Here is a 13779-nt window from a genome sequence, read left to right on the forward strand (position 1 = left end):
TGTTGCCTCGCTTCGCGCTCAGCACCGAGAGGTTAGAATAAGCTAATAGAACTAGTTGACCCGGGGTCAGTATGATGTGGCTGGGTGGGTGTCATGTCTGGTGTCTTCGGCATGATACTTCAGTGGGGCAAAATGGATTGGCCAAGGCACACGAAGATACAATATATGTATAGACATCTAACGACTCCTCGTCGTCATATGATTTAAAAATTGCAAGACGTTAAACCCCAAGCATTCATTCGGCGCCATGCAGCTAATATATACATACAATACTAATGAGACAGTAATACGCCCTCAGGTAGCTGACATATTGGTGTTAACCTCACGTGCGACCTCGGTATTCAAGGATTGGAGGTCTTGACGTGGACGCTGTATAGGTCGAAGCATGTCACCTTTACATACGCAATGTGAAAGAAACAATGAATGTATTGAAAATAGCCGATCAATCAAGTAAACAGCCCGAACCAATTCACGAATTGGTCAAACTCGTCAGGTAAAGAACTGTTTCAAGGAGGCAGCAGAAAAACAAAACACAAGTTAAAGCCATAATTTAATTTTCCCTTTGATGCAACAAATACAAAATACAAAAATGTCCAACAAAATCAACTGGAACCTAGATATGGTACAACATAAAGGCAAAACTCTTGTACCTGTACCCTGGCTGGCATTTATGTTCTTTATCACCAGAATAAACCTGATATTAACAGATTTGAATATATATTAACCATAAGTAAATAATGCTTAACACACAAGGAAAAGAGATCAATTTTGTAGATACTGTGATCTGTTCTTGTGGTGTTGTTGCTTGCGGGCTCGAGCTTGGAAGAAATATAGTTAAGAGCATCCAAGCTTATATTTCGTCACTGTGTATAAACTAGGTCTTTTCGTGGGAAAAAAGTTGATTTCAGTACAAATATATTTTAAATAAGACTTTGAAGTATAGTAACATTTCATCCAGTGTTATTGCATGTAAGACTTGAGTTGTTCATCTGAAGGTCGGATTGTACAGCCCACCGCCTGGCTCCATCTCGAAGGCCCGAGACCCGCTGGACTGGCTGATGCTAGCACTGCTGATCGCTTTCATGGTTGATCTGTCAACATCAAACGTCACGTGATGGATCAGGGTCCTGTGTTACGAAGCATCCGTTGGCTAAGGTAACTGTAACTACCACGGGGAATTTATGTACGTATCCGTAGCATATGCTGTTATTGGGAAATATATGTATGTGTCTGTAGCATGTGTTGTTAATGGGGAAATATACGTATGTATCTTTAGCATATGTGAGTATCTGTAGCATATGTGAGTATCTGTAGCACATGTATATATATCTGTAGCATATGCATGTATCTGTAGCATATTTACGTATCTGTAGCATATTTACGTATCTGTGCATATGTATGTATCTGTGCATATGTATGTATCTGTAGCATATGTACGTATCTGTGGCATATGTACGTATCTGTAGCATATGTATGTATCTGTGGCATATGCATGTATCGGTAGCATATTTACGTATCTGTAGCATATGTACGTATCTGTAGCATATGTACGTATCTGTAGCATATGCATGTATCTGTAGCATATTTACGTATCTATATTATATGTACGTATCTGTAGCATATGCATGTACCTGTAGCATATTTACGTATCTATATCATATGTACGTATCTGTAGCATATGCATGTACCTGTAGCATATTTACGTATCTATATCATATGTACGTATCTGTAGCATATGTATATATCTGTAGCATACGCATGTATCTGTAGCATATGTTTTTATGGTAATTACAATCAATTCAGCTTATAACAGATGCTTAGAACATATCCTAATGTTGTAAGTTGCATTTGGAAGGTAGCTTTGACCTTTCCGCAGGTGTCGTTGCAGACTAATGACACCCAGCTTCTGCTATGGTTAAACATTTATTTATTTATTTGATTGGTGTTTTACGCCGTACTCAAGAATATTTCATTCACACGACGGCGGCAAGCATTATGGTGAAAGGAAACGAGCCAAAGCCCGGCGGAAACTCACGACCATCCGTAGGTTGCTGAAGACCCTCCCAACGTATAGCCGGAGCAGCAGCCAGAATGAGCTGGATTTGAACTCTCAGCGACCGCATTGGTGAGAGGCTTCTGAGCCATTACGCTTCGCTAGAGCGCTAACCAACTGAGCCACGGAGGACCCCAAGTAGTGTTAAATATTTAGTAAATATCAATAATATATAGTAACATATGCGTCCTAAACAGATATACTAGTATAATAGCCGTCAACGTCAAAGTTGCGTTACATAATAAGCAATAATCACAAAGCCATTTCCTAAGACAACATTCAACGCAAATCATCAAAGAATTAAGAAAGAAAATAAAATAATTAAAAACGTACTGCATAAGAAGTAAAAACAGAGCAGCGACGACAGTGTGAGAGGACGTACGGCATAAAGAGTAAAACCAGGGCAGCGAAGACAGCGTGATAGACATACAGCATAGAGAGTAAATTTAGATCAGCGACGGCAGTGTAATAGAATGAATAAATGACTATGGCTTAACGCCACATCGGCAGTGAGATAGAAGTACAGCACAGATAGTAAAATCAGAGCAGCAACGACAGTGTGACAGACGTACAGCACAGAGAGTAAAACCAGAGCAGCGACGACAGTGTGATAGCTGACAAATGGCCACTCGTCACCCGTGAAATACGGTCTCTTGTCAAGTTTTTTCCCCTAACTATTCATGGCAAGGCTTAAAACGTGGTGAATCACAATTATTGTAAGTAATTATTGTAGACGTCACTGGTCTAGAATGCCTCAAAATGCTGTGTTGTCAGTTAAAAAGGATTCATGCAAAGAGAAGCCGTCCACATTTTTCACTGATGTTGAAAAAACGCAAAGTATGTTCTAGGCGAATGAATGAAACCAGTTCTAAAATCATGCACCGTGTAGATAATAAATTAAATGTCTCATTTGCGCTTTGATTGCAACTGTTCATATAGCCACAGTGACGATCTAATTCAACACGATGATCATAAAGCCCCGGGTTTAGGGGAATTAGACACGACTATGAAATAGAGTGTCAGATATTCTGGAAATAGGTTTGTATCACTTCCAAGATCTTTATAAATGACAGACTAAACGCCTTTCAACTTTAGACTCAAAATTAGAAATCATTCCTTTTCTTGCTTACTTCCGTTTAAAGTAGTACAATCCGGCGATGACGCTGGCGACAATGAGGAGAGAGACGAGGACGGCAAGGATGATGACGGCTGGCGTGTTGTCACTACCGCCCGCGGGGCCTGTTGGTTTACCGCCCGCGGGGCCTGTTGGTTTACCGTCCGTCTGAGCGCTCGTCCGGGACTGGTTCGTGGAGGCACCTCTGTTGGATACAAACTGTAATGAAGGAATATAATTTTTAAGCAAAGCGTGAAACATCATGACTTTAAAGGAATGAAACAAGAAGAAATGTGAACAGTACGCCTACTATATGAAGGGCCAACTTAACTGTCTGTAAAAAGGCCAATTTGGGGAAGCGAGAATGGCTGATCTTACAGGTACATAGAGATGAATATAGGCGACATTTAAAAGAAACAGCTTATAGGAAATAAGATTCGCTGATTTAAGTGCCGTTGTTGATATTCCAGTACTGTTATGAAAACAAATGTTTATGAGATATACTTATCGTCTAGTTTGGAGATATAAAAAGCAGAAAGATTCCGACCATGGCGTGCATTAAATCAACGCTTTTACACGCTGTCAGCAGGCTACTAAGATAGTAGTGTCTGACATGCAAAGTTATATGTGCAGTTGTAAGACAGCGTGTGATTTCAAGGCGACAGCGGAACAGACCTTGAAATAGCTGGTCACGACGAATTAAAAAATTGGTTATTCAAAAGCTTTTGAAAATTTTGAAAAGATTTCAAGAGATACCTTGTTTGCGTGCCCTTCACAAAATATTGGTGAAATGTAGTAGATGACCTTGAAAATATTCGCCAAGGTCGCCTAGAATAAAAAAGCGTTCTTCCCAGTGTCTAAATTTGCATGTTGTAAGAGTTTAATAAACCTGACAGTAAACATCCTAGACATAGCGTGTTCCTAAAGCATTTAAAGGAAAATATAACACTTTATAAACATAGTATATCAAGTTCATTGAGGACATATGCACGGAAGGCACAAGTTTGAAGAATCCAAAGTTAACTAAAAAGTTACCAAAAATATATAATAATTTCAATAACCTGTCATCAAATATAAATTAAATGACCCATTTGAGGTTAAACAAAAACTGACCAAGATCAACGAAAACGCACAATGTTCTTTCCAATGTCAAACGTTTGGTTAGCCTGGCTATAAGCGCTCAAGGGGCAGAGTTTTCACAATGCAGTGGACAGACGGATACATTTATGCACGTCCGCACAGACGGCCGCCGACCGCTACTACGATACCAATGGGGAAATTTTGCCCGAAGGATAAAATCCATTCATGCAGATGCATAGAACACAAACTAAAGGAATGACACCAGACTAGATACGCCTTGTGTTGGCCATTCTGTTGGCCTATACTGTGCGCCAAATTACATCTTGTGACGTGATCCCACAATAACGGCCTCTCCGGCCGTAAGTGGAAAGCTCCGCAAGCGACTTGCTGATGGTCGTGGGTTTATTCTGGTCTTTGCCCTGTTTCTTCTCACCATTTCGTATATGTGAAATATTTTTGAGTGCGGCGTAAAGCACCAATCAAATCAATAAATAAATACAATAACTGCTAACTTCTGTGACCGCAAACTTACTTTTGGTACAGTTGAGTCTCTGGCCATTCCAAGTTCCACCAGGTGTACACTGCCTGATAGGGGTGCCAGAGACAACCTCAAATCCCTTCTTACACATTTGCAGGCAGGTCGCCTTAACAGCAGATCCCGCCCCACAGCCCCACAGCTTGCCATTGATTGGTGAATCCGCCAGTGGGCAAGTGGTGGCTGAAACATGAATGGCATCTGTCACTTTTTGAAATGGTGTGAATAATATAACTAACATTTAATTTGTATTTATTATTTATTTGATCGCTCTTTAACATCAGCCTCAAGAGATATTCCTCAGTTTTATGGGCGGAGAGGCGTTTAATTATTTCCCGACTGGAGGAAGAAAAACCACACGACAGCGTTCTTCCGTTTATAGCACCAATCCGTACGCATACAGAGTTTAACTTGATGTAATTTCAGTTAATTTTAGATGAAGAAGCAAGGCATTTCTTATGTCTCCATGGAAAGCTACCTGCCAATGCCACAGCATATATGCATTTGGTAACATCATGCATTGCTAAAACTGGATTAGGTTGCTAGGAACAACCTGGATTTGATCTCATGACCGTTGCGTCCTCGTTACCTTTACTGCAGCTAAGTGGTTTTCCACTCCATGTGCCGTCCGCTAGACACTGACGGGTGAGGGTACCACCGTTCATGACAAATCCGCCCAAGCATTCTTGGGAACAGGTCGCACCCACGGTAAACGGTGCTTTGCATCCACTCACGTGACCATTGGCGATGGCAGGCAGGGCAGGGCACGCCTTTCCTGAAGTGGCGCAACAAAACTTGCTCTAAGAAAATTGATTTCTCGTCAGAAATGGTTTAAGAAATGGAGCATATCAAGTTGTGCAGCATGACAAATATTGGCAGACAGTAGGCAGTGAATGATCGATTTCACGTTTTGCACTCGACGAAGATACCGATCAAAAGGTCATAAAGGTTGACAACTTCAACGTAAGAATTTATTTTCAAGTTTGGTGTCATGTCTCATGTGATTTCACAAAACCCTTTCTGATTTGAGTGAAAAATTTAAAATGCAATTTACTGATTTATTTTACCGCCCCAGATTAAAAAAATTCCAGAACCCCAAAAACTAATCAACAGTCAGCAAGGCTGAATGTTGAATAGGCCCATGGCTCCATTTTTTCTCGCCTGCATGAATATCTAACCTTACATCATTTCGATTGTCTGCAAATCTAAGGCAGGTTAACAACCGACTAACCTTTAACACAGCTGATGGCGTTCCCGCTCCATTGACCGGAAGTCAGACACTGGCGAACAGGATGCCCTCCTTTGGCGGCAAATCCGGCATTGCAGGTCTGTGTGCAGATATTTCCCACGTTGTAGGGAGGCTGACAGAGAAGTCCCCCGTTTTGAGGGGCGGACAGACCACTGCAGGTCACAGCTGGTGAGAAACATAGAAAAACTTATTCTTAATTTAAATTTATCACATTTGCTTGGTTTACTTGGAACTATGTTGGTTACACAACAACATACTAATTTTTCCTGTTTTCTGTGTATAGATTACAGCCTTGTCCATAATAAATCCTACTCTGTGAAAAAGGAAAAAATGAGTTATGTCTCAAAATACTGCTCTTTGGTTTCAGACAATCTTTTATCCGGTATAAACATTGCTGTGTGTACAATGTCATGTCCCTTCTATAACCTACTCTGTGTACAGACAATCTCTTGCCCCCTCTATAACCTACCCTTTGTACAGACAATGTCTTGTCCCCTCTATAACCTACCCTTTGTACAGACGATGTCTTGCCCACTTTATAACCTACTCCGTGTACAATGTCTTGTCCAATCTTTAACCTACTCCGTGTACAGATTATGTCTTGTCCCCTTGATAACCTTCCATGTGTACAATGTCTTGTCCCCTCTATAACCTACAGCGTGCACAAACAATGTCTTGGCCACTCTATATCCTACTTTCTGTACAGACAATGTCTTGGCCACTCTATAACATACTTTCTGTACAGACAATGTCTTGTCCGCTCCAGCTGCCATCCTGTAGACACTGTCGAGACAATGATCCGGCCGTCTGTGTGTATCCGTTGGTACAGACCTGTGAACACACGGACCCAACCTTGTATGGGCTGGTACATCCGGATATGGAGGCGTGTGCAGAGGCAGTTAAGGCGGAACAAGTCACGGCTATAAGAGAAACAAACGAGAGTTGTTAGGCGTTTTCAAGGAAAAACAGGAACTTCTCAAAGCTATGTGTGTACGTCAAGCGCATTTAACGTGCTGACGTGATCTTCACAATACGTTGAAATGGAAAGTTGCGACAGGCGTAAGTTGTTTCGTAAGACAGTCCCAAGAGTCTGCGCGAAGCGAAAATGACAAAAATGCAGACTGACTTCACGCACAAAAAAACTAACTGGATAACCAGAGGGTGTTAACGTTTCTTCGATATGCTACCTGTACACAGACGTTTTGAATGACGGGCGTTTTTGTTCTTAATCTAAAGAATATCAATGTAATAAATTCTTATTATACGGTTTCAGATATAATATACATGATGTATTTTTTAGCTCTGTTTGTTTTAACGCCGTTTACCTTGGTTTACTTGTTCCCTTTATTGTTTGACATGTTAATGCATGTAAATGTGATATTATTTCATCAGTTTGTGTCAAATCACGCAAGACGTTGACTGCATGTAATAAACTGACGGCCTAAAGAAATTTTACGACTCCTTGAGTTAAATTTAACCAGCCTTTTCAGCCAGTTAATACCAAATTATTGTAGGAAAACATTATACGAACCATATTCCCATGTGCGACAAGCGTCATGTACGCCCACACGAATTTGTTGTGAGAAAACGAAGAAAGTTAAAAAATCACGTGACCCATAGATGGCCGCAACTGCACATGTTATAAGTGTATAAAAACGTTACACATAGTGTCCTGGACTTCCACACTGACTAAAACCCACAAAAGTAATCCCTCGATTGACTCCAGAAAAACGCGAGAGGGCCCTGGGTATGGTATCCATGGGAGCCATCCATGCCCACATTGCAAAAACATTCGGCTGCTCTCGTGTAACTGTTACAGACGGACAGGGCAGACATCGGAAAGGCCAAGAACAGGCAGGCCTAGGGTAACTACGCCCAGAGAAGACGGATACCTGCGCACCTTACACCTGAGGAACCGCTTCCTGACTGACGTAATCGTCAGTTAATGCCTTAGGTCGCCGGGTCAGTCGGCAGACCGTGTGCAGGAGACTCATGGCTCACGAAATTAGGGCCTATCGACCATTCAGAGGGCAGTTGTTGACAGCCGAACATCGTCGCCAGAGGTTGTGATGGGGCTCGAATTGTACGCCGTTGGCAGTGATGTGATTGGCAACGTATTGTTTTCACGGATAAAATCCGCTTCTGCCTGTTCCGAGCCGATGACAGACAGCGAGTTTACCGTGGAAGAGGCGAACGAACGGCTGCATCATGCGTCTAGGAGGTGGTACCATTGGGTGGCGGCAGCGTGAAGGTGTGGGATTTGTGAAGAGGAACAGACACCACTGGTCATCATCTACGGGAACCTAAGAGCTCAACGTTACGTGGATGAAATTCTACGTCCTGTTGTCCTGCCATTCATTCAACGGCAGCCACGTGGTGTCCTGTACCAGCATGACAACGCCAGGCCCCATACAGTTCGAGTTCTTCCTTCACGCCAACGACGTCAACGTCTTGCCGTGGCCTGAACGTTCCCCAGATATGTCCCCCACAGAACACCTATCATGGGATATCATGGGTCGTCGAGAAAGACAAGAACTGGCGTTCGCTCTCCAAGATGAATGGCAACGAATCCCACATCATCTTCTCAGACGACTGACTGTTTCTATGCGTCGGAGAGTTTTTGCATGCATTGAAGCAAAGGGGTGGCCACACGCGATATTGATTGGTTTTGATACTGACTGATTTTAAAAATAATCAAATTTTTGTATGCTTTGCCCATTGTTAACCAAGGTGGAATGGCTATATTTCTACCCCTGCTCTGTTCGTTCACTTTGAGGGTTGCTTTATCCGTTCTTACTCAAGACTTTCAATATCTAAAGTCATTGGTCTTTTCAATATACTAAACTTCAGACATCCTGTTTTTTGCTTTGGCAAAATAAGTTGATTTCGACTCTTCGTAAAGTTTCTTTTGGCCGTCATTTTATTTACGGAGTCACGTAGGTCTACATGCGTACAGGCGTATTGTTTATTTATTTATTTAAATACTGCCTATTGCGTCCTAATGCAATATCGTTCGTGTTAGATACCTATTCTTCCATTACACGTAAGGAACCAAGGCGATTTATCTTATGCAAGACCACACAAAATATCTGCCAGTGTTGGAATTGTCTTTGACAAGTGACAATGACTGCAGCGAATCACTTTATAATGAATTTGGCCACAACTGCTTGGTGCAGGAGTTTAGAGTATAAGATTAAGATCCAGTGAAAAGACATCAGACCTTGGCAGTTGATAGACACAGTCCATTTTGGATTGTTGTCATTGGTGAGGTCACATGACGCCTGTAACGGTCCTGATTGGCTGGCTGCTCTGTAACCGTCCTGGCACTGCAGAGGGCAGGTAGCGCCATAATTATTCGGACAGGACGTGGTCAAGTAGGCATGTGCGGGGAGCGTTAACTGAGGGCATCTTATTACTGTGTGAAAAAAGAGAAAATACGTAAGAGATGAATTCAATATGGAACTAATTGAATTCGCGCATTTCATTTTTGTTTTACTCCTTTCATCCGGAAGAAATCAATACCGAGAAAGGAATTCTTACAAAAAACGGAAAAAGATGTAAATTTTAAAAATAAAATGGTCATAACCAAGCTCATAAATCTAAACTTCACACCATATATTCTTCCATCACTTGTCAATCCAATCAAGGGACATCAGACCGATCTCCAACGTTAATCATTAGGAAGAAATCTCAACTCGAAAGCACAACGTGAAAGGCCCAAAGAAACCACAGCGTGGTAGGAAAGGGAGAGACATGTGAAGGCTGTAAGCTTAGAAACTTGCGGAACGTTTTGTGGAGAAAACAACCTTCTATGTGCACGCTACATATAACCATCTTCATTAAATTCGGTGGGCAAAATTTGTGTACTCAGCGGTAAATTTCCACTCCTTTTTGCGCAGTAAGGTAAGACAACCTAAATTAACCATTCTTATTAAATCTTATATTAAAAAAAAATTCAAGATCAGTATATAAAGTTTACATTCAGTGTGTGTTGACGTGAAATGGTCAAAATGGGGTTAACAGTGCGTCTACGGCCCATTATATTCCGGCACGGCCCCGGGCCCTGGTCTTGTGGGCCTCCAACAACAGCACCCCTACAAGCCTATTTTAAAAATTCTGTCGCTTCCATTCCTAAACACACTAGACCTGTACCTCGGGCTTTGATGGTAAAGCTACAGGAGCTAGTATGGCCGCTGGTGTCCGTGGCTGTGACAAACACCGTGTGCGGACCCTCTGGTAGCGTCGCCGGAGACTGCTGGCTCTGGACAACTTTCACTGCTGTCCCTGAGTTGTCCGTAACTGTGGGGTCACTCCAGCGGGCAATGGCTAGGAGCGAACCCCTGTCAGCCGTGACAGTCATGTCCCCAGGACAGGTCACCGTTGGGGGCTGGGTGTCTGAAAAACAACATTGTTTACTGATACAAAGAGGGAGGGTGCTAAGGCATTGCTACGGTGCTGTTCAGCATGTTTCGAATTCTCTGTGAGAGTCACAACCAGATGAAATGGAGATATATATTTATTCAGAAAATCTACCTCCATTTGTAATGAAAAACAATGTCAGCAATTCTTGACCTCTCTTTGAAAGTGTATATAATGCAGAATGGCAGTGTGTATATTGAGAAAAAGCGTCTTCACTTTCAACACTTACCAAGCTCTTTATGAAAGTCAAAATAAAATGAAATGTACATGTGTATTTATTCAGATTCTTTTGTTTCAAACAAATGTGTCAGTGCAGAGCTTAATGTCTGTGCACTACAATCTATTTATGCATTTCATTGGCGTATGGATTTTTCCTTTATTCGGCAGCGACCAGTGAGAACATTTTGGATCCTTGGATTAAACAACCAAAATACAAACCGTATAGTACAAAGTTACCTGCACAGGTAAGAGAACTGCCATAGGTGCTCCACTGACCGTTGTCCAGACACGTGACTTTGTTGTGACCATTTAGCGTGAAACCTGTGTCACATGAAGCCGAGCAGACGGTGCCAAGTGCGGCCCGCCGTGTGGTACAGTTTGCTGGAGACAAATGGCCGTGGGTAGGAGCGGCTAGCGGAGAGCACGGGACATCTGAAATGAAAGAACATGATAAATATATAAAGCCCCTTACGTTTAGAACTCTGGCATTGACACCACGATATTCCCTGAGGAGGCTGTAGAAGGCTTTATAACGAAACTGTTATAGTAAAGATGCTGTTTTAATCTCTGAACATTTCATCATTATATGAAAAGTATTCTTGACAAGTCACTGCTTTAGTTGTCAGAACATAGGGCACAAGCATAAGATTGTAAGATTTTACTTTTGCTGCAGGAAACCCCATCCGCTTGTAGAGTCAGTCCGTCGGGACACAAGCACATCTTGCCGTTCCCGGGGGTCGGGACACAGAGAAACGCACAGCCGCCTTTCCCCTGTGAACACGCGTTTGTTCCTGGAAACAAAAAAGATTGGTTTTATGTTGATGCATGTATGCGATATTGTCTATCTCGTCAAGTTTAGATCTACTTACCGCTGTCTGACTTGTCACTTGCAAGATCCAAGGATACATTAACTTTTAACCCGCATGCTCCTGGTTCAGTTAAACTCATGCTCTAGTAATTTGTAAAGTTGATTCGGATCATTCACTCGTTGTAATAGAACGAAGGTAATAGAACAACAGAACAATCTGTAACGTCTATTTTTGTTGACCTGTGGTATACGAATGTTCACTAGATTGGTAAAAGTGGTCGTTACTTCGGACCTAGATCTAGTAGGCGATAAGTAAATTTAGGGATCCACTACGATATCTGACCTCCGAATAGTGAGCGCAAGCATTATACGGTTTTCATATCAATACACAATACACAGGAGCTCAAGTGAAAGATGCTGCTTTCGTTTCATTAGTATACTTTGCGGCAATCGAGAATATTTTACATGGCAGCTTCGGTTGTGGGAGAAACTGGGTTAGAGCGAAACCGACAGCCCTCGTGACAAAAACTCTCAGTCAAGTCACCGAGAGCTGGATACGAACAAACGACCTAGTTGGTGAAAGACCACATGCCTCTGCAGAGACAACACATCGTTAGGGTGTGTTAGCGAACACAGCTTCATAGACGTTACCAATCAGAACTGGGGCGCACACACATCAGGTTGAATCAGCACAACCACTTTGGGTGGGAGGGTATACTTTGGTGCACTCCGCACCCCTGGACTTACCTGAAGGATCAAAACCAGATTTGTGTAGCGCTATTCCGGCAAGTCGAACAAAAGTGGCGGGTCCGATAGGCGTGGGACGTCCCCCTGACTTAGACAGCTTCATTATGTTTCTGTGAACATAGCAGATGGCAGAGACAATAAACAAAACAACATTTAGTGGTGATAATCGCTTCTATTTCAATATTATGACCAGTCTGTTGTCCCTAAGGGAGTTGTCAAAGTTTTCGTGCATACTTCTGTCTAGCTCCACCTAACCGCTTTTGTTCTGGTTCACCGTTTTTTTTTTCCTACATGTGTCTCTGTCGAGCTGCACCTAACTTCTTTTGTTCTGGTTTTGCGTTTTTTGCATACATGTACCTTTGTCCAGGTACACCAAATCGCTTTTATTCTGGTTGTGCGTTTATTGCATACTTCTCTCACCTAGCCGCCTTTATTCTGTTTTGTTTTTTCAGAACAAAGTTCTTGGCTACGGCTTCAAGGCCTACAGCATCTGCTGAAATTCTAAACACGTGAATCGTTCTAAAGTCGTTTTCCTGTGCGCATTCACACCGCAATCGCACTTTGTGCTTACGGCCTTCTTCACACCTGCATGCACTTTGAACACGAGGTGGCGCTTGTGTTTCAAACAGATTTTTCTGTTGGACGAGATAGTACACCAATACTGTGAATAATACTGATATCCGACAAACCCCTAACGTCAGTGGATGTTAAACTAGTAGGAATATTATATCTCTTTGCATGATTCCGTTATATTTTCGTACTTTATATACTTCTTCTTAGTTCTTTACCGGCTTTATTTCTTATTTGTATAATTTCTTACATGCCTTGTCTTTGGGAACTAGTTTTAAACGTTGTTTTGGAAATGGATCATGCGATTATCGACTTGGAACGCCTTTTACGGACTACGAATGATATATGAATGTCAGACATGACGCTTATATTTGGTGGTTTGTGTTATATGTTGTTTTGGGAAATGGCCTTGCGGTTACTGACCTGGGACGTCATTATTGGTTGACGGCTAGTATACGAATGTCTGTTTCGACGCACAGATTTTTCAGTGTTAATGTTAGCTATAAACCCGAGGTCGAACCCGTGAGACTGGAGCCAACTTATTATTAGTCACTCATCAATCGTCGTCGGAGGTACTTGTCAGTTTAGAATTATTATAATCTAATATAGTTGCGGGACGTAAGGCATAATTTAATTCTGGACAAGTTATATACTAGCATGGTACACATTTTGGATACTGATTTTATTCACATACCTTGTGTCTGCCCGTCATCTTAGCTCGACTTCTTCTCTTTACTGACTTAACTTATTACTTCATATACTTTTTAGTTCATTGGTGGATTCTGTTGAACGTTTGTAAATTTGGTCTTGCGATTATTAACCTGGATCGTTCATTATGGTCGACGATTGGTATACGTATAGATATGTCTGCTTCAACGCCTAGATACACATTTTCTACATATTTCATGCATTCGCTGCTTCTGTGTATATGTCACAGTCCTAGGTTTAACGTTATATATTTTCGTAGTTCATTCGTGGTTTGTGT

At 41.9% G+C, this 13779-nt stretch overlaps 1 protein-coding gene across 1 annotated transcript in view; it reads right to left on the reverse strand.

The window, feature by feature from the left end:
• Positions 1–556: 556 nt before the first annotated feature.
• The window catches only part of LOC135481048 (deleted in malignant brain tumors 1 protein-like), a 60362-nt gene continuing 47139 nt past the window's right edge, over positions 557–13779 (reverse strand). The window contains exons 40-50 of the mRNA XM_064760978.1: positions 12225–12334; positions 11332–11460; positions 10907–11101; positions 10184–10426; positions 9252–9446; positions 6766–6951; positions 6014–6196; positions 5372–5557; positions 4780–4965; positions 3184–3385; positions 557–1091 (exon numbers count right to left, since the gene is read on the reverse strand). Coding sequence (XP_064617048.1) covers positions 986–1091; positions 3184–3385; positions 4780–4965; positions 5372–5557; positions 6014–6196; positions 6766–6951; positions 9252–9446; positions 10184–10426; positions 10907–11101; positions 11332–11460; positions 12225–12334 — 1921 coding nt within the window. The 3' untranslated portion in view covers positions 557–985. The remainder of the gene's footprint in view (positions 1092–3183; positions 3386–4779; positions 4966–5371; positions 5558–6013; positions 6197–6765; positions 6952–9251; positions 9447–10183; positions 10427–10906; positions 11102–11331; positions 11461–12224; positions 12335–13779) is intronic.

The sequence above is a fragment of the Liolophura sinensis genome, chromosome 13 (genome assembly GCF_032854445.1).
Source record: "Liolophura sinensis isolate JHLJ2023 chromosome 13, CUHK_Ljap_v2, whole genome shotgun sequence".
Lineage (NCBI taxonomy): Eukaryota > Metazoa > Mollusca > Polyplacophora > Chitonida > Chitonidae > Liolophura > Liolophura sinensis.